This window comes from Schistocerca piceifrons, chromosome 1 (assembly GCF_021461385.2).
Source record: "Schistocerca piceifrons isolate TAMUIC-IGC-003096 chromosome 1, iqSchPice1.1, whole genome shotgun sequence".
In the NCBI taxonomy this organism is placed as follows: domain Eukaryota; kingdom Metazoa; phylum Arthropoda; class Insecta; order Orthoptera; family Acrididae; genus Schistocerca; species Schistocerca piceifrons.
The window spans coordinates 805223950-805247245 of NC_060138.1; the positions used below are offsets into that span (position 1 = coordinate 805223950).

The 23296-nt window shown below is 39.2% G+C and overlaps 1 protein-coding gene across 1 annotated transcript in view; it reads right to left on the reverse strand.

The window, feature by feature from the left end:
- Positions 1 to 213: 213 nt before the first annotated feature.
- Positions 214 to 23296, reverse strand: part of LOC124713953 (protein henna) — a 40618-nt gene continuing 17535 nt past the window's right edge. Inside the window, exons 3-8 of the mRNA XM_047242985.1 lie at positions 23073 to 23247; positions 19772 to 19934; positions 17710 to 17906; positions 14865 to 15127; positions 845 to 1074; positions 214 to 571 (exon numbers count right to left, since the gene is read on the reverse strand). Of these exons, the coding sequence (XP_047098941.1) occupies positions 415 to 571; positions 845 to 1074; positions 14865 to 15127; positions 17710 to 17906; positions 19772 to 19934; positions 23073 to 23247 (1185 nt within the window). The 3' untranslated portion in view covers positions 214 to 414. The remainder of the gene's footprint in view (positions 572 to 844; positions 1075 to 14864; positions 15128 to 17709; positions 17907 to 19771; positions 19935 to 23072; positions 23248 to 23296) is intronic.

Sequence of the window (23296 nt, forward strand, 5' to 3'; positions counted from 1 at the left end):
ATTATGGGCCAAACACTATGGGTAAAAGGATGGTAAGTACAGCATTTGAAGGCAGTTGTAGAAATGAAGTCTTCTCTCTTCCCTTGTGATTACTTCATGTGTGGTAAGCTACAGTGTTCTCTGTAAAATGTCTGGACTCAATTTAATTTGGTGTGTTATCTAAAGCACTGATTTGAGGAACTGTATCAGAAAAAAATATAAATAAGACAAAAATTGTAAAAAAATCTTTAATTAGAAATGAGCAGTGAGTATTTACAAAATAGTGATGTATTCATGACATAGAGGTAACATTTTTACAATTAACCTGTAAATTAACATGATGCTTAATGTACGATCTTTGCGTGATAATATTAACACACCTATCTACATATTATAGCTTTGGTATGATACAGATCAGGAACTATGTTTGCTGCTTTATAATTTTCGCAGTGCATCCATTAGAATCTGCATTTCTTCATTAATATTGTCCACCAGAGTTTGGATCTGTGGCTTTGAATCCAGTATTTCAATACTTTGCGTGTATGGATTGTAGCGCACTCCAAATGGACGTGGAATTGTATGAGCATATTTTCTGGGGAAAAAAGTAGTGTTACAATAGGTAACTAGAAAATATATTAAATTCTATATACATGGATCAGAAGGAAAATTTGATCTAGGAAACTATAAAATTATTAGTCAGAATTCCTGGATCAGTGAATTCCCAATGTTTCTAGTAGAAAAATATAGCATAATTTTATGTGTTTCTGTCAGCAGTACTCAGAGGCAGTACTCAGAGTTTCACCTTCTGATGTTAAATAGTGGCCAGTAATTATAAATTTAACAATGAATATTTTATTTTACTCACATCATTTTTTCCTTTGCATCTTCAAAACTTTCTGCAACAAAGTAGACAGGTTGATACTCTGTTATAGGATATTTCTGTTCTGCAGTCTTTGATGGTTCAAATGGTCTTAGCTCTGGTTTTCCACTCAGGCTGTACTTCAGCTCTCCAAAGGAAGAGAGCAAACCAGCACCATAAGCTTTTAGATGACCGTCTTGACGGCACAGACCAAATTCAACAGTGAACCAGAAACACTAAAACAAAAAAATAAAGGAATACTGTTTAGATTCAACAAGTCTTCCAGGTAACTCATTACATGTGCTGGTCTGCCCCACAGCCCCTCTCTCCTCATATGACATAGGGCAGTAGTTTAACACCTTATGTATCACAAGACAGGAATATCACACTAGTTCTATAGCAGTGTGTCAGTTATCACTTGTGGAAGTCTGTTTCACTAATGATGAAGTCAGTCATAAAACTTCTATATGCTCATTTCTATAGAAAGTGAAATATATAATATTGAGTGATTTCAGGCAAAGAAGGAATTCACCATTATATGTTGAAACATACAGACATTTTGATCAAACAGTCAAATATAACAAAGGCATATCATCATCATCATATACATTTTGTCATATAACGCTGCAGTTTTCACAAAGCAGCATTTGGGGTTATAACTGCTATGCAAAGAAACATTCTGTTGATGTATATGGTGTAAAAATAGTATTGTCTGTCCAGAAAATAATGTAAACTTCTTAATCCTTAAATGAAAATTTTGAAATGTAGAAAAAATAATACTGTGTAGAGGAGATAGGATGGACAGCAGCTATGACATGTGATTATTACTATTGTTAGCATGATTTATAACTAAATTACACATCCTGTGAACTAAAAACTACATAGTGCTAGTAAAGTCTAAATGCTTTGGATTCTTTTGCTTGTTGCTCCCTCTCCTCCCTCTTTAACCATTACTGACCTTGTCATATAGAAATGCATTACACATACAGTTACTTTATGCAGGGTCATATTAGTGACAAAAAAATCACAACAGTTTTTGCTTCTATTACTTTGTTTGACCTGTAAAGTTTTGTTATTTTACTGATATGCAACTGTGGCTTTTCACAAGCATGTCAAGAGCCATAACACCCAAGTACTGATGAAAATCTTAGCACTTAAATTCTCATTTCAGTATGATCATAGAACATATTTAAAAACATGACATGGCCATTTGGACGATTACAGATCCTGAACCAAGTTTCACTGTTACAAGAATACAGCACCTATAGTGCAAGTCTCCTGCTGCTCTTCACATGTAAGTGCATCTTATGATAGTGAATGCTGTCAAAGTGGAACCATTTGTCCACTTTGATGTATCCGCTGCTGAACACTACAGGGTTTTGCACAACTGAAGCGATTTCATTGTGTTCACCTAATTTACAACTTTTGTAGTATCAACACTACTCTGAATGTTTCATTTACCTGGTTCCTCTGGTATTTTTTTCATTGTTATTAAGATTTTTAGACTGACCTTAATGTCGACACTCAGTTTCATGGCAGCAGCATTTCTGTTAGAGGTAACAATCTTCCTTTACACCTTGTACCATCTGTCAAGAAGTTTCATTTTTCTTCCACAATTGCTTACAGCAGAAGCAGTTTGTTCATGAAATATACATGCTGCCATGATACTGCATGCAACAGTTCTAGTTACCTTTAGCAGATTTGTGACTGCTTTTAAGGGTGTGAAAGCTAGGCAGATATGAATAGACCAACACAACCCCATATCAATCATGGATACAGCATTTGCCCAGAACACTTTCAGAAATACTGAAGTATAAGTAAAAATCAAAAGAGAACATCAGATAAGTCAGAAAACAAATTCTGGAAATTAGATGTTTTTAACTGAAATTTATTTATTGTGTTCATAATATCACTGAATGGGGATTTGTAATATTTAAACTGGCTGATGCAAACTATAAAAATTTCAATGTCTGTTATCTCGGATGGAGAGTCATCAACAGATATCTAATTAATTTCAGGCATTCCTCAAGTAGATGTATTTGAATCCTTGCCCTTCAAATTTTATATGGTGTTTAGGACCTCACTGACAAACTTTGAGAAATTATAGGTCACACAGAGAAAAACATCTTTTTTTATTGAGGAACATCGGAGGGAAGGGGGCGGGGGCTCACAGTCTTAAGCACATCCTTAAGATTATAATAATGAATAAATACAGTTGCACAAAAATTACCATTTATTATTGTTGGGCTTGTTCTACCAGTGATTTATATGAGTGGTTCAAACAATCTGCCCTAAGCCTCCATACATCTCAATATCATTCCAACTTTGGAGAGCACACCAAGATTCTATCTGATTTGGTGGAATGCATCAGTGTTTTTGGGTATCACCTACACTATAGTGGCAATTGGAGTAATGTAAACCATACTCTTGACATGTCTGCAAAGAAAGTAGTCAAGGGGCCATCAAGTCAGGTTAATGCACTGGCCACACAACAAGCCCCCTTGTCCTATCCACTGTTCCCAAAAATTGACAGTTCAGTTGTGCTCACACACTGAAGTATGCTGGGGCTCCATCATGCTGTAACCAGAGATCTCTGCATGCAGCAAGCAGTAGATTGTCCAGCAGTTCTGGAAGTGTGGTCTGCAGTTACTGTGAGTAAGCTGCCCCAATTACTCTAGGTGGCAGTATTAAAGTTCCTAGAAGATGATTATCCACAATTCCCACCAACATGTTTGTGGAGAATCTTTGTTGGTGCAATCTAACAGCATCCACATGTGCATATGTGGGTTCTCATAGTCGCAGATGTGGTTGACCATGCTGTTAGAATACCCATCATGTGTGAAGAAGGCATCAGCTGTAAATAAAATGTGTGTGGAAGGGAGCATCATTCATTCTTTGTGCATGAACCACTGCACAAACTACAACAATGTGAGTGAAGATAGTATGCATATAGACTGAACTCCTGCAGTAACCTCCAAACAGATACATGCCTTGTTCCCATAGCACACATGTGCTGCTTGAAGAGTCTTTGCTGAATCTACAGATCACTTCACCCTCAAAATCTGTTGTTTTCTCATCTAGCACAACCAACATGCTGAGGATGCAAACTCCCTGTTTCTCATAAGAGTCCATGTACTGCAGAAAAGACACTATGGTGGGGTGTCTCCTGTAATGGCATCATCTTTCTTAGAAACAAAGAGCTGTTCTTCCACTTTCCCTCACTTCAGAATATCACAAAATGTTGTCAGTGAACTGATCAAATCCATACTCCAAGTTTTATTCAGTTCTAATAGCACAAAACATGAATTCAGTACTAATAAGATGTATGCCACTGAAGATACATTGAAATCTGAGTGACAGGACTGATGTGACTCCACAGAACAACTCACTAGGACCTGTGCAGCATGTTACTAGGTGGCAGTATGCATTATGAACATGCCTTATCTCATAAATGATGGACTGAAATGAACTTGTTGCTTAACAAAAGATGATCATCTTTATGTGACCTATTATTTCTCAAAGTCAGTCAGTGGTGTGCTGAAACTCCCTGTATGTTAATGACCTGGCAGGCTATATCAATAGTAAACCTCAGACATTTTGTAGATAATGCTGTTATTTATAATGAAGTGCAATCTGAAGAAAACAGTTGCAGAGATATTGTCAGATGTTAATAAGATTCCAAAATGGTGCAAAAATTGGCAACTTTCATTGAATCTGTAGAAATGTAAAATTGTGCTCTTCAAGAAGTATAAAAACTTAGTATTCTATGACTGTAATATTGGTTAGTAGCAACTGGAATCAGTCCAGTCAGCTCACAAAAATACAGTATGTAGGTAAGATGAAATTCTGTGAGGGGTGAGGCAGGGAATGGGGCTATGTGAATGGCTCGCCACCATTGTCAACTATATTCTGTTACATTGTGTGCCATTTATCTTCTCCCATTTTCTTTTATCTTTTATGTACAGCAACAGTGTCAAAGAGGAAAATTCTAATGAAATGTGCATGCGGACATCATATCATTGTAAGCAAGAAACAGATGAGAAAACACTACCTCTAGTGATGATTTTAGTGAATAAAATGAAATGTGTATCATGATGCAGAAAAATGCTTTTCAGTGGTTACATATCCAGTACAAGCATTAAGAAACTTTTGATACAACAGCTGCTAATGCCCTGTACAAACAAACAGGTAAGTTGACTGATATTATTCTGAAAGTATTAGTGCACTGAAGTGGTGAGAGGGTTTCATATACTCATGTATCTCAGGCCCCTTCAAGTCACCTACAGTAACAATGTTGATGTAATCACCATGAGTTGCACTGCTGTATGGTTAACAGTTATTATTGCTAGCTGGCATGCTGTGGGTTGGTAATTCAAACTCATTCATCCACAGTTATTTGTCATTAAGTATTTACTAATTCTTGAAGGTTCTCTAAAATTCCTGTTTTAGCAGTGTTTGTATGTTCTGGAATATTTGATACTTGTATAAACAACAGCTTTCTGGAATATTTAATGTTTGGATAAATTGCAGCACCAGCCACCAATGGGTTCAATTCTGTTCTGGCAGTACATTGGTGGCAGTAATAAACAAGCTTTCAGTGCCAAGTGTTGTATTTCATTGATGACTCTGCCTTCATATTCGTATTTGATTGTTTTTATGGTTTGACACTGAGTCATCAAATACAACATGTAGGATGACATGACGTGTTTGGCAAATGTGTACTTTTACTGTGATGGTACAGACTGCATTGATTTTAGAATAATTAAGAGAAGCTCAATAGGTTGGACAAATTCTAGATTGACCTGAGGAAAACATTTGGTGACAGTCAGTAGCATTCACTTAACAGAAGAATAATTGAAGAACATGGGCAAATGACATAGTCTTGCATACAGAATGTTGTCTCTGTGCCACATGGTGAATCCAGATATGACAGAAGCTGACAAAATCTCACACTTGATAAATAGAATCACAGAAGATGTGTGCTAAGTTCTTCTGGTAAAGGCTGTCACAACAAGAAAGGAAATTATCAAATGGTGCTAGCACACTGAGAAAATAAAACAGAATGCTAAGTGTCCACTGTGACACTTTGGGCAAGTTGTATGTTACTACAGAGAAAGAATAATAGTTTTCAACCACTACTATGCCACCGCACATTAGGAATGGCAGTTATCATTGAAACAACCAGTTTTCAGTTATATTGCTTTTTTTCAGTACCAGTTTTACCTGACTGTTGAAATCACTCAAAATAACTGGTTTCTGAAATAAATGATTTTTGGTTTTTTATTCCTATTATTTCCCATAATACACATAGAAATGGAACACAGATTGAAAAATTTTGACTAACTCAGTTTCAAGACACATGAAATTAAAGCATTAAATTAAACAGTGAAATAAAAGAAAACTTAGTCCATCCACCATTTGATGCTTCTCTCATAAAGTGATTAGCAGTTGAACACTAAAAGAGAACTACAGTATGCTGATGACACTACATCTCCTGCTCTAACACTGGCAGAATCACAACAGCCAATCAACTGCTTTAAAACTGCATTTGATTGCTTTGGTCTTACCATTAATGTGGGAAAATGAAGGTACACTAACACAAGGTGCCCCAGGATTAACTCTCCCAGAGTTCAATATCTCTATCCTAGAAACAACACTTGAGCAGGATGAGCATTTTTCATAACTTGGAAGCATCTTATCTAACTGCTGTACCTGCGAACAAGATGTTAATAAAAGAATTGGGGATGTCCATGCAGTTAAAGTCAGATACATTTTGAACATTAAGCATGTTCATCACATGAGTGATACAAGGCATCCCTGTCAATCCTTTATTAATGAACTCTGCTCTGACCGTAGACCTTGTGGAGTCCATCTCAAATGCTTCAAGGACCAGATAAAACACATCATGAAGATGACTGGCATAAACATAAAAACGTGGGAAGAATGTGCTGTGGACCATGTACTGCAGAGGAACACTACATCCACTGCTCTCAGCTTGTTTGAAAAAGAACACTGCAGACACGAAGGGGCCAAGTGACAAGCAAGAAACCTCCAACACTTATAACCATGCACTCCTCCAACTATACAGTGCGATTTATGTGGATGCATGTTTTATGCCAGGGTTGTTTTGTTTGGCTATCAGAAACACATCAGTAAGTTGAGCTGAAATGCTCGTTCTATAAAGGAGGAAGCTGTGCTTACTCAGAGCCAAGTTGCAGCCAACAACTACCAAAAAATCACCAGAATTCTCCTATTGATTCTAACTTTTTGAAACTCTGCTCAAAAATCATGTTGTAGTTGATAATCACACCACTGTTTGGGCATTACAGATAGTCACCGCTAAATAGTGAAAATGGAGGTTGACGAATTCTGTTTTTCATGTTAATTTTTCTGTTTTCAAGGACTACAAACAGATAAAGACATATTACGTGGACACATGCAGCAGATCAGCTACTTTCTGTTTTTATTGTAAATTATTAATGAATTTTCCTTATATGATGTCATAAATTTTTTGTGGCTCCACCCATTTTTATTGTTTTAAAGCCAATGGAGCTGTGTTCTTCTTTGATACCACATTTCATTAAATACTTCCAGACTGGAAATTGTGCATTCTGTACCACAACTAATTTCTGATAATGACAGTGAGAAATTACGATATAAACCAGATGGGGCAAGTCTTGCTCACTGCATACACATGCGTACCATCTAATAGGCCATGACACATGGTAATAGGTAAATAATTGTCTCAGCAATACTGTGCCAGTTCTTATGCCATGTGTTTGTTGCTCATTTCTGTCAAAATTGTTATTAAAATAGCACTTAGTACTTTACTCATTTTCTATTATAACGCAATGTTTCAGAGCAATGGAAATTTTATGACTAAAACTTACTCTGTCTTTGAAAAGTGTTGATTTAAGAACCAAAAATTTTAACCGGTCGGTTTTTCACATCCCCACCAGACATCAATCATCACAACAGTTCTATTCATGCCAGTGAATTGCAGATGAATGTAGTTGATCTGCAAGTCTAAGACTATCACTGTATCCTGGATGAGGTCACTCTTTAATACGCCATAGCTATATCCTATCAGGAAACAGCCCTTTGAATTTCTTATTTTATTAGAATGTAGTCGCAACATTATTCTTTAATGGGACTTCTTGTAAGCATCATAAGCAGGTATAGATTGTGGAAGATAAGAATTCCAGAGTGATGAAGCTATTTCAATAAGCTTGCATAACAAAGTTTGCTCAATTTTACTGTGAAGCTTTTGTTGACTTCAAAAAGTTTCTTATAGGCACAAAAGAAATCTACTTGCCAGTGATGAGGATAAGCCCTGTAGGTTGTCTAGGAGAACTGATTGTCATGAGCAGCCACAACTTATCCCTAAAGGTATATGTACCAGGGACAGTCGAACCAGTCTGGAATGGGCATTAGCCATCAATGAAGAATCATGCTCTACTTCCACTACATACAACGTAAGGGAGGAAGCTACTACTAAATTCCCAATGGGATCTGGCCTGACCAAATAACAGGTTCAGTGAGTGTTAGCAGATCTGGGCCAGTTGTCATATGCTTACGTATCTGGCGTGGAGAAAGAATGGACTAAATGGCTCTTGATAAAACACCATACCATCACTGAGGATCACCCACTTTTAGCCATTGCTCAAATATGGTGTCACTCGCTGAATGATTGATAATCTGGGAGTAAGTGGAGAAGATGCTGTGAGATGACATCATTGAACCTTAGGTAGTCTTTGATCCTCTCCAGTGGTCCTTGTGAAGAAGGAGGGCACTTGGCATTTCTGCATAAGCCACCGACAACTGAACAAAATCACAAAGAAAGATGTCTACTCACTGCCATGCATTGATAACACCCTAGGCTTCTTGAGACATGCAAAGTATTTCTCAACTATGGACATGGAGACATGCTACTGGTAAATCAAAGTTGATGACACTCATAAGGCAATCACGGCCTTCACACCTCCTGATGGCCTCTACGAGTTCAAAGTAACGCCATTAAACTATACAGCACTCCAACCAGCAGCATGGATAAAATCTCAGTAGTTGCACCATTAAAAAATGATATATAGAACAAAGAGAAGATCTAGCATTGCTGAAAACCACAGAAACCTTAAAGAGTGAAGAACTGACCAAAGGAGAATTCAAATTAATTAACAGAACTTTGTACAAGAGAAAATATGATCCAGCAGGGTGAAAATATTTGCTTGTCATCCCAGCTCATTTAGAGTGAGGTATCCTGAAGTTTATCCATGATGCTCCAACGTCTGGTCATCTGAATTCATGAAGGCTCTAGACAGAATCAGATGCAGATATTGTTGATCACTACTGATCTGATGTGCACTATGTGAGCTACTGTTAGGAGTGCCAGTGATGAAAGCATGTGCCACAATTACCTTCAGGACATCTGGTATCAAGTCTACCTTTAGCAGTGCCATTCCACTGAATTGGTAACAACTTTTTTGGGATGCTCCTGAAGTCAACAAATGGGAATCAATGGAGAATAGTCTGCATTGACCACATTGTGAAAAAGCTTTATTGTCATGACTAGTATCAGCGGTAATCTCACTTTGCAACATCATACACATCATGGGAAATGTCTACCACTGACAAATTAATGGTCTCATAGACTGCTTTAATAAGAGTTGGCAGATGTGCTCTCAATGTACGTCAATGTTGAACAGAGAGAGATGTATACAATAATGCCCAGTGAAGCAAGATACTACATGTTTCACACCATTCTTTCTGCTTCACAATCGTGAGGCCAAAATGACAATTGATACGCTATACCCCTTTCAACTGGAAAATGCTCAGGATGACTGTATTACATTACATTAATATTTATTCCATAGATCATGAATACTACACTTTGTAATGATGTGGAACATGTCAGTTTAATGTAAGTTTCTTTACATGATTTTTTTTATAATTACTACTTCATATCTAAAAATTCATCTATTAAGTAGAAGGAGTTGTCATTCACAAATTCTTTTAATTTGTTTTCATATTCTGGTTGGCTATCTGCCAGACTTAATTCTATTTGGTAAATGACCAAAGGCTTTTGTGGCAACTTAATTCACCTCTTTCTGTGCCCACAGTCAGATTTAACCCAAAATATGATGCTATATGAAAGCAGTGAACTAAAACAGGCATAGTGCTAATTTACTGGTATGTTTATCACTAAAATTTGCAATAATCCTACTAGCATAAGAAGCTGAACTCAAACATTTCAGCAGATCATTTTCTTCTAATTCAATTTCTGATCAATGGACACACCCAAAAATATTGACTATTCTGCCTTAACAACAGATTTCTGTTCAAAGTTTATATTTATCGATGGTGTTATGCCATTTACTATACAGAACTGTATGTACAGTTTTTCCTCAAACTTTAGTGAGAGTACATTTGCAAAAAAACCACTTAATAATTTTCTAAAATACATTATTTACAATTTCCTCATCTAATTCTTGTTCTTTATCATCATCATCATCATCATCATCAAATTGGTGATCAAGGACCCTGTAGATCATGCACCGACCTCACAATGCTCCTCCACAGATGGCGATCTTGTGCACTTTGTATCCAGTTGTCACAGACTCCTCGTTGGCAGAGGTCTTTCTGTAGTTCATCCTCCTATCACTTCCTGGATCTTACGATTGGACGGGTACCATCAGGTTTTCCCATAAGTATGGCTTTTGCCTGAGAGGTAACTGTTCTCCTAGCAATGTGGCCTGCCAAGCTTATTCTCCACACTTTCAGTTTTTGAACGATATTCAGTTGCCTCATCACCTCATATAATTCTTGGTTTTTCCTACATCTCCATGAGCTCCCTTCCTGGACAGGTCCAAAGATCCTTCTCATAATTTTTCTTTTGAAGACCAGCAAGTTTTTTGCATCCTTCTTTGTTGTGCTTAGGGTTTTTGTCCAATAAAACAATACTGGCACTATCACGACATTGTATGCTTTATGTATGGTCTTAATTGACAGATTCTTGGATGACATTATCTGCTTTAGACTGAAATAAGTTTTAGACCCTTTCACAATATATTGTTTTAAATTAGTTTGCCTGTTGAACCATGTACTGAGATATTTAAAATTTTCCACTTTAGCAGATTTCCATATCCCCACCTGTAATTGGATGTCATTAGGGGCTTCTCTTGATACCTCCATTACCTCGATCTTTTCCGCATTAATCTGTAACCCGATCTTACTTGCATTTTGCAGTAGGTCCTCTACAGTTTCTGCTGTCTCTTCCTCTGATTCTGCTAGAACTGCAGTGTCTGCATAACCCAATAAATCTGTCCTACCATTTAGCGTCACCCCTTTGTTTTCTCTTTTAATTTCTCAGATTGCTTTCTCTAGGGCTAGATTGAATAATAGTTGTGAAATAACATCACCTTGTCTCACACTCGTTCTGATATGGAATTCCTCGGACAGCTCCCTTGGTATTTGACTTTGGCTATTGTCTCTGCTGTGCACACCTTGACCATATTTATTAACTTCATTGGTATACCAAGCTCTCTCAGGATGTTGTACATACTTAATCTGTGGATACTGTCATAAGCCTTTGAGAAGTCCACGAATGTCACCTGTGATCGGTGGTTGAATTACCAGCACTTTTCCCAGATTTGCCTCATGGCGGATATTTGATTGGTGGTTGACTGTCCTTCCTGGAAGCCTGCCGGGTACTCTCCTACAATATCTTTTGCAAATGGCTAAAGGTTTTCAAGTACTATTAAAGATAGAACTTTATAAGGTTCACCTAGGAGAGAAATGCCTCTGTAGATGTTACAATTCCTATTACTGGTCTTTTTACACAGTGGAAGAATGACGGGTGATTTCCGCTCTTCTGGGATTTCCTTTTCTTCCCATATTTCTTTTATGAGATAGCGTAGCTCTTTCTGAAGAGTTTCCCCTCCTGCCTTCAACATCTGTTCTGTTATCCTATCCTCTCTGATGCCTTATTATTCTTTAGTTTCCTCATTGCTCTTTCTACATCTTGTTGAATCACTTAGATGTTTGCAGCTTCTCCTTCACAGTCTGTATTATTCTCACATGGAAAGACACTCTTTGGATCTTCAGCTTTTAACAGCTCTTCAAAATATTTTCTCCACCTATTCAGAATTTTTTTTCTTGTCTGTTAGCATATTTCCATCCTTACTATTAATAACTAAAGCTTTGTTTCTGTGGCCATTCCTCACTTTTCAACATCTGAAATAATTTTCCTGCTGTCTGATATTTTATTTCCCTTTTCAGTTTCATCAATCATATTGTTCATGAACTTTATTTGTTCTCAGAATCCTATTTGTTTCTCTTCTTACGGTCTTTAGTGCTTCCTGCTGTACCGCACATTGTCTATCCAGCATGTACACTGCCCTTGCTCTCTTCCTTGCCTTCACAGCTTGTTCACATGTCTCATTGAACCATTTCTTCTTCATTGTTAGCTTTGTCTCTCCTAGAATTTCTTCAGCTGCTTCAGTTATAGAGGTCCTTATTTCTTCCCATTGCTTGTTAACACTTATATTATTAGCGTCGTCTGTTGCCAATACTTCAAACTTGTTACACACTTTAATGTTATACTGCTGGCATATCTCTGGATCCTTAAGCTTCTCTATATCAAACTGTCTCTTGGCCACGTTCTTTTTCATTTTGTTGCACAGCTGTAAACGTAATTTGGCTGACTAGGAAGTGTTCTGTGTCTGCATCTGCTCCTCTGTATGATCGCACATCCATCACACATTTCTTGTGCCTCTCATCTATCAGCAGATGATTTATCTGATTGATGGTGCCACCGTCTGGGGAAATCCAGGTGCCTTTGTGGATCTGTTTGTGGGGGAAAGATGCTGAGCTAACCACAATATTCTGACTTAACGCAAAAGTAATTAACAGCAGGTCATTTTCATTTGTTTTTGCATGTAAACTTTCTTTTCCAATTGTCTCTTTCTGAAAACCATTGAAGGGGACTGTGACGAAAAATAAGAGGACGACAGGTGCAAAAGTCACTGCAGAATTGAATGTCGCATTCTTGATTCAACACCAAAACAAAATGCAGAGACAAGTGTTCTAGCACGAACATCCCATTACCATGTGCGCATGTATAGAGAAGCAATAGAGATTCACAAACACCATAACAATTTTAATAGAAAAGAGGAAGTTTTAAAGTTAGAGAAAATATGGATGTCGACGTTGCGCCAGCAGAATGACAATCGATCACTCTTAATCGAGAATGATGACGCCTTCCAAAGATAGGAATACCGTCGGCATCACGTGACGAATGGTGGTGCCCTCTATGCGCTGTATAAATGCGAGAGTACCTGGAGCCTCAGTGTCCACAACCACAGGTGGAAACACAAGCGACCAAAGACACTGCTAGCTAGGGCATAACCACCTATGGTAAACTAACATACGCAAACAGCGACAAACGCCGGTAAGCCCCTGCATATCAGCAACACTGACTGGTAACTACCAGCTGCTATTAGAGCCGACCAACAGGCCACAGCAGGGACACCGACGAGCTCGCCCACAGACGCACGAACAATCTGCCAACACTCCCTCACACTGTGCCTCCGGTATATGACCTATCGGACACAAGACCGATAACAAACCTAACTGTTGCAGGTTGCAGGACGCTGAACGAGGACTCTGTACCAGCACCCAGTGCCAGCCGCCGAGCAGCACAAACGCACAACGTCAAGGTATCGACATGCACGATACCCACTACTAACAAAGCCTATCCTAGCACAACCTATCGCAGGCAGCAAGACAACCGCTACTGCTCTTGCCGCCCGACCTAACTTTCGCAGAGGTTTTTTTCCCTTGGCTCTTGCTTTGGCACTTTTTTTCCTCTGCCCTTCAAACCGCTACCTTTCGTCAGATTTCGACCAATCTATCTCCAGATGAGCGCGTATTAATGGTTAATCCTAACCAGACGTACGCAAACATCGCAGTACCCACATCCTGCGACACCTCACTTTAGTGAATACTAACCCTTATGCAGAGATGGCAGTAGACCTTTTGTGTTGGCCATCATGCCGGTGTGGGCGTGGAGGGGCTCCACCTCTATTAAAAAAAAAATAAGCCTCAGTGGCAGTAGCCGGACGACCTCAGAAGATGTGTCCCGCAGATGGATACGAAACGTTAGGTGGAAATTTTATACATCGACCACGGCCTGTCATCCCGGAAGTTTCAACTGAAGACAACACCAGCCGTGAAAGCCTACATTGTATGATTAAAACGAAGGGAGCTCCATAAGGCGTGAATTGCAGGACAAGCTAGAATTCCAGAGTCCCACACCAGTGATTCAAATACCTGTAGTGGTGAAACGTGGTGTCAAAACCGTGAAACCCGGACATGGAGCAATGATATTTGGTCTGACGAGTCTGTTTCACACTCTTCCCAGATTCTGGTCAAGTTTACATACGAGGAGCGGAACTTGGCGGGAGCGCAGTGACGATTTTGGTAGCCATATCACGGTATTCAATGGTCCAACGGTTATTCTGCAAGGCTGCATTACTGTCCAGGATTTCGTGAGCATTTTGGCAGATCATGCCCATCTCATGGTAAAATGTTTGTTTCTCAACGGTGTTGCTGTGTTCCAAGACGGCATGGGCCCTGTCCATACAGCTCACATCGCTCAGGACTGGTTTTGTGAGCACGAGGATGAATTGTCGCATCTCCGATGGCCACAACAATCGCCCGACCTCAAAATCATTGAGCCTTTATGGTCTATTTTGGAGAAACGAGTGCGTGATTCCTATCCACCTAAACCATCGTTAATTGAGCTTACCACTATTTTGCAGGAAGAATGAAATAAAAATCTCTTGAAAGCCATACAGGACCTGTATTTATCCACTGCGAGACGACTAGACGTGGTCCTGAATGCCCGAGGTTTTCCTACACCATACGAGGCGAGGCATGGTAATGTGTTGCATTTTTGGTAAACCCATAGTTTTGCCCGCCCCACACAGAATACCAAACTTGGCGCCAGTGGGATAGCTACAGTACTCACTGTTGCAAGCTTCTCGATGTAGTCGTCAGGTGCACCGAGGGAGGCGAGGCCAATCTCCTGCGAGAACTGCGCAAACGCGGGGTCTGCGAAGAGCGGCGCGTGGCCGAGCAGCTCGTGGCACACGTCGGGTTCGGGGGTGTACAGCGGGCAGCTGGCGTGCCGGATGTACTGCGTCGAGTGGAATACGCGGAACGCCAGCCCGGCCAGGAAGTCGCGCGACGACAGCAGGCCGGCCACCGGTCGCAGCGTGAAGCCCGTGCAGTCTGCCGACAAGCGCCACACGTCACGCTTAACTACAGTTGCGCCCGACCAAAACTACGGTTCGTTGGCCTTTGTACACTACATAAATGACGTAGTACATTGTAGGTTTATCGTTAGTATTGGTAGCATTGGTAGGAAAACACACACAAATAAATGTGTGAGAGACAAACCGGGAGCCGACGGCTTGTCTTTGTTTTTTGTTTCTTTTGCTCATAATCATAACGTACATTGTTCAGCGTTAGTCCATTGGGCATTGTATATCCTTACAAAATATAAATCGGGTTTCATAAGTAATATAAATTAGTTGATCGCGTAACTTCTGCAGTTTTACGTGACCGAAGCAGTTACTGTTGATAGTAGTACAGTTGACAAGCACAGATATAAAGTCTCCATCATGATCAAAGCCAAGCATTCCCTGTTATTACTAATAAATGTGAATGTCGTTTATGAATAATAGTATATTTTATGTAAGCTCAATGAAATATTGAAGCAATGTTTGTGCTTTTGTTTTGAGGTATGTTTTTTATTTTACGTTTTTGTTGTTGAAATAATGTTTTCTAGCGCTATATGATAAACATTTATTATTATTTTTTTGATTTTTTAACTACAATGTCCCTCTTTTTTAGTTTACAAATAAACGGTTCTCGATTAAAGCCTGAATTAAATATTGACAATTTCTACAAATAATGTTTATTTTTAAATAACAGACAGCAGGAAATTATGTAGAATAAAAATGTTCCATAGGTTACACACCCTTTATACATCCTCAATCAGTTTCGAGACTGTTCACCACTTCTGGTTTCTAGTGGAATCCCGTAAGACACTGATCACATATACGAACTAAGCGACTGAAATGGAGTAACGTCCGATAGATATGCAACACACCTAGCATACAGGTAATGGCGTTACAATATTAAGTGACCAAGGCTACTAGAAAAACTACTGTAATTTACATGTGCTTATGAGAGTCTACAGTAGTTTTACTGCTGTATACTTAGGTCAGCACTGCAGTCCTGCAACACCAACAACATTGTAGGGTTGCGAAACGTAATTTGTGCTTGCATAGTCACCATCGTAATTATGTAGAAAAATATTTGCTAATTCGCACGTATTTGTGGTTAGAATTATACCATTCACTTTTTCTATTTCTATGTAGGGAGCCATACAATCTGACCTAATGAATATCCAGCCAACACAAAAAATATGCATAATCTACGTACTAGTTTTAGTATCAGAAATGATATGTTACTGCCTCAATGCCTGAAGATGAGCACTAGCAGCTCGAAACGCACCACCAATAAATTAAATTAAGGTTAATAATTTCTTCAGGTGCTGCGACCTGTGTTGTTATGCGTACTTCCTTCCCAGACTTCAACCACAATGCTTCAACTCCTGAGTGGAGTTCGAATAGCGACGCACATAAATAGTTCTAGGTTGGTTGTCGAAATACCGTGCAGAAAAAATGGAACTAGCAAGTCGGCTCGATTGAGCACCCGAAATCACACCAGTAAGTGATCGTGGTATTCCTTGGACGGAGGGTTCCTATAGACATTCAGCTGGAATAACTTCTGGAGAATTTAAAGGCGAGAGAAGTATTTTGAAACGTAGTTAGACCACGTTCTTCGTCATTTGCTGACATTTGTAGCCATGTCGCAATATTATCTTGCTGGAATGCCCCATATTACACAAAAAGACAATCATAATTTTGGGTAAACGTGACATCTGAAGGTAGGTTCATAACAAAATTGGCCAAGAGTGCCTTCCATATCTGTAGGTGGTCCTGTACAGTAGCACGAAGAAAATCCCCAAATCACAATTATGTCCACATAGCCTCAGTTCTTCTCGATATGACTGTAGTTTCTCGTTAAAGGCAAAGACGCCCAGTAGTCATGTGAATCAAATAAACCTGATTATGAGATTTTTTCTGACAAAACATCAGTACATAACGTCATCAAATAGTGCAGTTCAAATGAAATGAAGGTAAACCGCATAATGCTCTGAATAGAACAAGCCAGAAATATCCCGTATTGCATGGACTCGTAACTACAGCATTTAAAACTCGCTAGAAGCGGTACAGTTTTAAGCAAAATATTTATACGTAACATCGTCAAATAGTAATCTTCGCGTCACTAACGCAGTGCAAATGAGCTTTATCATATGGGCCCTTAAAATAAATAAGAAAGAGGAGCGATGAGTTATTTCCATTACAGCTCAAGTGGCAAGAAAATACTAGTGCAGTGATGTAGCAATATTTCGCAGTAAAAGTACGACTGAGCTATAATTCCGATCACACTGTCACTAGAGTACAGGTCTGCTGTCTTTGGCTTGAAGAAGACACACCTGATACATAAATGAGGTCTATAATTGTATGTTATGTGTATAAATCCGTTGTGACTCAGAGCTTGCGGCAGTGCACCTACAACGAAAATGTTTAGGTACGAGCTTGACTGGATAGGCCAGAGCGGATGTTCAGTGACTTCTTTCCTTGAGTATCTCTTTGCTAGTCATCGAGAGTGAAACACTGAGTATATTTTGATGAAATTATTCACAGCTTAGAGAATAATGCACGGAATGGGCTGCTTACCTTTGAGGAAGTTGGAGACATCTTCGAGCTGAGGAATGTTGTCCTCGCGGTAACCGCAGTTCTCAATGAGAAGCGGGAAGACGTGGTTGTGCTCACGACACGCGTGCGTCGGGTACAACTTGGTCAGCTCGCGGAACACCTTACCCCAGGTCTCGGTCTCCTCCTTAGTGTAGTCCACGTGAGGAAGAGGTTCGCCACTGGAAGGAACAGCGCACAGAAATATCAGTGACGGCTGTACGCTCGACGCCAACACACGTCAAGGTATACGGGATCTTAAGTAACTGTCAAAATATCAGAAATTGTTTCAATGAACAACAATAAAAAAAGTGGGGGAAACTTGGAGTTTGGTCTGAAAGCCGCATTATCGTATTAGACGCGGTTATATTTGTGATAACACATTCTTGCCTGAAAATCAGTTATGCAACTAAGTTATGAAGAAACGCGACCAATGTGTAATTGGAATCATCCCAAAGTAGTGCTAAAGGTAGGTAAACAGCCGAGACAATCATAGGACCGGGTGAGGATCGGACGTTAAACATCGTTTTGCGGGCTGCCACATCACACTGCTTCTTCTGTATACCGAACATTTAAGATACATGAACTGAGGAATAGGCAGAAGCTTAAAATGAGGACCAGTAAGTTAAACCATAGCAGGTGAGAGATAACAGTTTATTTCGGTAGCTTATTATTGTTGGCAAAAGTCTAAGTTTTTCACTGACAGGAATGGAAATAAATATTTCTTTGTTGTGTGATCTGCAGCATATATTATATCATAGTAGGACATTATGCAGAGAACTGGTAGGCCAAGGAAATATGCTGCTTGATATTTTATTTTAGTATATAAGCTTATTTCGGATTTACTGCCTTCATCAGGACATGTCCTGACGTTGTAGATGAACATATGTCAACAATGAGTAAACTATTATTGCTGTCTGTACATGTTAGATGCAATATTTTTTTTTCAGTGACATTTCGAAGTTGTTCGATAATTTGCTGTTGACGTATATTACAATACGCTTTTAATTACTTGACAGTCGTAGAAATTCAAGTTTTACAGCTAGCTGTTTACTCATACATACTTGATAAGTATCTTTGAATAAACAACTAGCTGTCAAACTCGAATTTCTACCCCTATCAAACAATAAAAAACGTATTATAATATATGTGCAACAGAAAATTATCGAACAACTTTAAAACGTCTCTGAAAAAAAAATTGCATCCAACAACCACAGACGGCTGGCTATAACAGTTTACTCCAAGTTGACATATGTCCGTCTACAACGTCAGGACATGTACTGATGAAGGCAGTAAAACCGAAATAAACTTATATACTATTATAAAATAGTCAAGCACCATACTGCTCACCAATTCTCTGCATTATGGAAATAAATATTTTGATTCACGTGTTATAGCTTCTTCTGTATACCGAACATTTAAGATACATGAACTGAGGAATAGGCAGAAACTTAAAATGAGGACCAGTAAGTTAAACCATAGCAGGTGAGAGATAACAGTTTATTTCGGCTACGAAATTAAGACAAAAGCTTTTAACGAATTTTTTTTTTAATCTGTTAAGCATTGGCACTATGAAAAAGTTCCTTAAATGAGTGAGAATATATACGACGAAATCAGCTTGCTATTTTGTCACATATATTCATGGATATGATTAGAAATAAATCGGAATTTTTCAGTTGACGGGAAGTGTTTCGTTCTGCCTCCACGTTTGCTCTGGAGACAATCAGAGCAGTGAATTAGATGCAACGTCGGTTGATGCGTATTGCCATATCTTCAACAGCATGACAAACAGTTTGAGGTTCACAAAGCGTTTCAGCTATACGAAAAGAGGGTGTGTTTGGAAGTTGCAACTGAGGTAGTTATTTGAAGCTTGAAGTCAGATATTGAGCTTGCAGTTCTGCGAGTTGGAAGCTGTTTTCACAACTGGAAGTCTCCGCAGATTATAGTATCTGTTGATTTGAACCTGTGTCTTAAATGGTATACTTTAACATTTTTCAAATGAATGTTGTACGTTAAGGCCTACATTTCACTGACGAAAGTTACTTACTGTTTGTAGTTGTAGGCAATATCGGCGAAATATTTCCTTCGTGCTCTGTACACTGGGTCAGTGAAACCGGGATGGTCTGCGTCCAATTCGGCTCCGTAAGACAAGATCTGGTTGGCAAATTTGTCCAAGTCACGGATACGGCGTGGAAACCAAGGAACAGTATCTGAAACCAAGCATAATCCTCGGTTAACGTACTTTAATTTGCTCCAACGTTTCTACTGGATGATCCCGAAGGAGCCTGATCTCGCATTTCAAATGACTACCAATAACTATGTCGAAAATGGGACAACAGTTATTACATGGAATGAAATGTTAACATAAGTGCGAAGCGAGGGCAAGGTTTAATGTCCCGTTTTGTTCTGATCTTTACAAACGAAAAAAAGGAAGATTAGGTTCTAACTTCCGTCTGATGATGAGGTCCTTAGATACTGACGCTAGAAACGGAGCATTAGCTCGGTTAGACTATGATGGGTGGGGGAATGTCCAGGGCAGTGTTGAAGAAAGCTCGCCAACATGCTAATGAAGTAATTAAATAGCTAGAGTGGAATCTAAACCTGCTCCTTTTGCGTGAGAGTTTCGAGTTCCTGTATCTCAGCCACTGTGACGCTTTGCTCGCTGACATAGGGGCAGTGCTGAAGGCAGTTTGCAAAATCTTCAGTGCTGTTCTTTTGTGTCGCCAGAATAGTAAATGAAGGAACCGACTGTCACATCCACCTATGAAAAAATGACCTGCAGAATTTTTGTAATATGTCAAAAACAGAAATTCACGTGAAGGAATAGGGTCAAATTTTACTGGAACTCAAACCAGAACATAAAGTCTGCAACTTGTAAGTGTGAATACTAACTGGCAACATAGACTGCTGAAACACTTGCGTTGTTACATCACGTGCCATCCGTGTGAGCGTAATCACTTCATTATTTATTTTCTTTCTGTATCCTTTTCTATGTAGAAAAGTTGTATGAATTAGAGATCATAAATGACCTCCGTATAGTAGCTGTAAACTCGCTAGCGGTGTCTCCAAACTCCCCTCTCCGTATGATCGGAGCCCATTTAACTGGAAACTTGTCACTTGAGCCCGTTGCCGGGTGCAAGTGGACAAAAACCAGCGTAGAAAGGAGAGCGAGAACACAGGTTAATAAGTTCGACAGAGAACTTATGGCACTGGCTCTGCATACCAACCGTTCGGGAACGTGATTATTATATTATATACCAGTATAATGCCTGACTGGTTAGCATTAAACATTGTAATGTTTATATACAGTGTGTAAATTTTAAGTTGACAAACCAGAATAACTCGAAAAATAAACTTCACACGAAAAACTGTGTAGAATCCAAAGTTGATTATTTTCGAGGAGGACATCTTCTGGCGCTAAAATTAGCCCGCCACCCCTGCCCCCTGGGGGTGTGGTGGGAGGCAACTTCAAAATTTCAAATGAGGACCCCCATTTTTTATTGCAGAATCAGATTCTACATAAAAAACTACGTACATTGTGTCTTAAAAATTTGTTTTGATTCTTGGTAGTTGGATCTGTAATTCAAGAAAATCCATATTCTCATTTTTGCGTGGGAAATGGTTACGGATAAATAAAAGATACTTATTTACTTTGTAAATTTTGATTCGCTAAAACTAAAACTCTCCCTCTCTCCCCGTAGAATGGGGTTTGATAATTAAAAGTTGTGTGGGCTCATGACCACGAAACAAACAAAACTTATCCGAATTTGCGGAAAAAATTAATACAGTATTTGGGTCAACATTTGCAAAACTCTAATTCCTCTCTCTCATACCCTACCCTATGGGGAGAGAGGGAGAGTTTGGTTTTAGCGAATCAAAATTTACGAAGTAAATAAGTATTATGTATATATATAATATATGTAGTCATGTGAGCGCACACGCACACACATCTAGGGATACTACATCAATGAAAAGTGTAACTAACACATGGCTAGGAAATAGTACATATGGTGGAAACTTCAAAATTCTCAGGTGTCCATACAGATGAGAATTTGAATTGAAAAAAGCACATTTTGGAACTCCTAAAACAACTTAGTTCAGCCACATTTACACTTAGAATCATTACATATCTTAGGGAGAGAAAAATCAGATTCCATGTCTTAGGGAGAGAAAAATCAGTAAGTTGACATATTTTGCATATTTCGTTCAATATGTCATATGGAATAGTGTTATGAGGTAACTCATGTTTAAGAAAGAGGGTCTTCATTGCGCAAAAACTTGCTGTGAGAACAATATGTGGTGCTCACCCACGATCATCTTCTACACATATGTTTAAGGAATTATGCTTTTTGGCTGCTGCTTCACAGTATATTTATTCCCTCATGACATTTGTTGTAAATAATCCATTGAAGTTCAGAAGGAACAATTATCTACGTAATTACGATGCCAGAAGATAAAATGACATTAATTACTCCACATTAAGGTTGTCGTTAGCATCGAAAGGGGTGCACAATGCTGCAATAAAAATTTTTCTTCACTTAACGAGTGATATAAAATGTCTGACAGACAGCAAAGTAAAATTCGAAAACAAACTGAGAAAGATTCTCCTTGACAACTCCTTCTGTTCCGTGGAAGGATTTCTGCATTCACATAGAGGGCATTTTATTTGTAATGTATACACTGCCGTGTTTTATTTTCATATTACACCTTCCACAGTCTCACAAAACATGGCTTCTTTAAACGCCATCCGATCCCGGCGATCGGTCATTCCGCTCTGTCAGTGCCATTTTACAACAGTACGACCTTGGACTCAGCTTCCATACTGTACGTCACGAGTAGCCCTACTCTCTTGCATACTTCAGTAAGAGAGAACGAGTCAACGACCAGGAACCGACGACAGCGTCACCGTTCTTAGGCTTTTCATACTCGCGGAATTACAGCGGGAAGGAAGGAAGCCGGTGTAGCACTGACATAACAGCGACGCCTTGATTTCTAGTGTATGCAAACCTCAACATTACACTTGCACTCGCCTCGTTTCTGATCTATAGTGTGAATAGAGGGTCTCAAACTGTCAGTTATGTAAATGCAAATGTATTTGACAGAACATTTTTGAAGATTTAGGTATCTGTGCTATATTTGAATGTTTTGCCCAATAGATCTAACATTGCAACAAGTTACACGTATAGAAAGGTGTTTTTAGTAGTTGGTCCGCAAAAGGTAGGAACCCGAATTCGAATCACAGTCCAGCACACTGTTTTATGTAGTTACAAATGGCCAAATAATTGTGTTTTCAAGTATGGGATTGTGCCAGAACTTTACTTTAAGAAGACACTTGGCGGGCAACTCACCTCTGTTGTCCTTGTGGTTGCGTGAGATGATCTGGAAGTAGGCGGAGCTCTGCCGCAGGTTGGTGACGGCGCCGCCGATGTCTCCGCCCGGCGCGCACTCCACCATGAACTCATACTGGCTGGGGAACCTTTGCGACGACCGCGACTCGATGTGCATCAGGTTCACCGAGTGTTTCTGCAGGCAAAGCAGAACCGTTGCCAAGGCTTAAGGAAACTCAAATGTT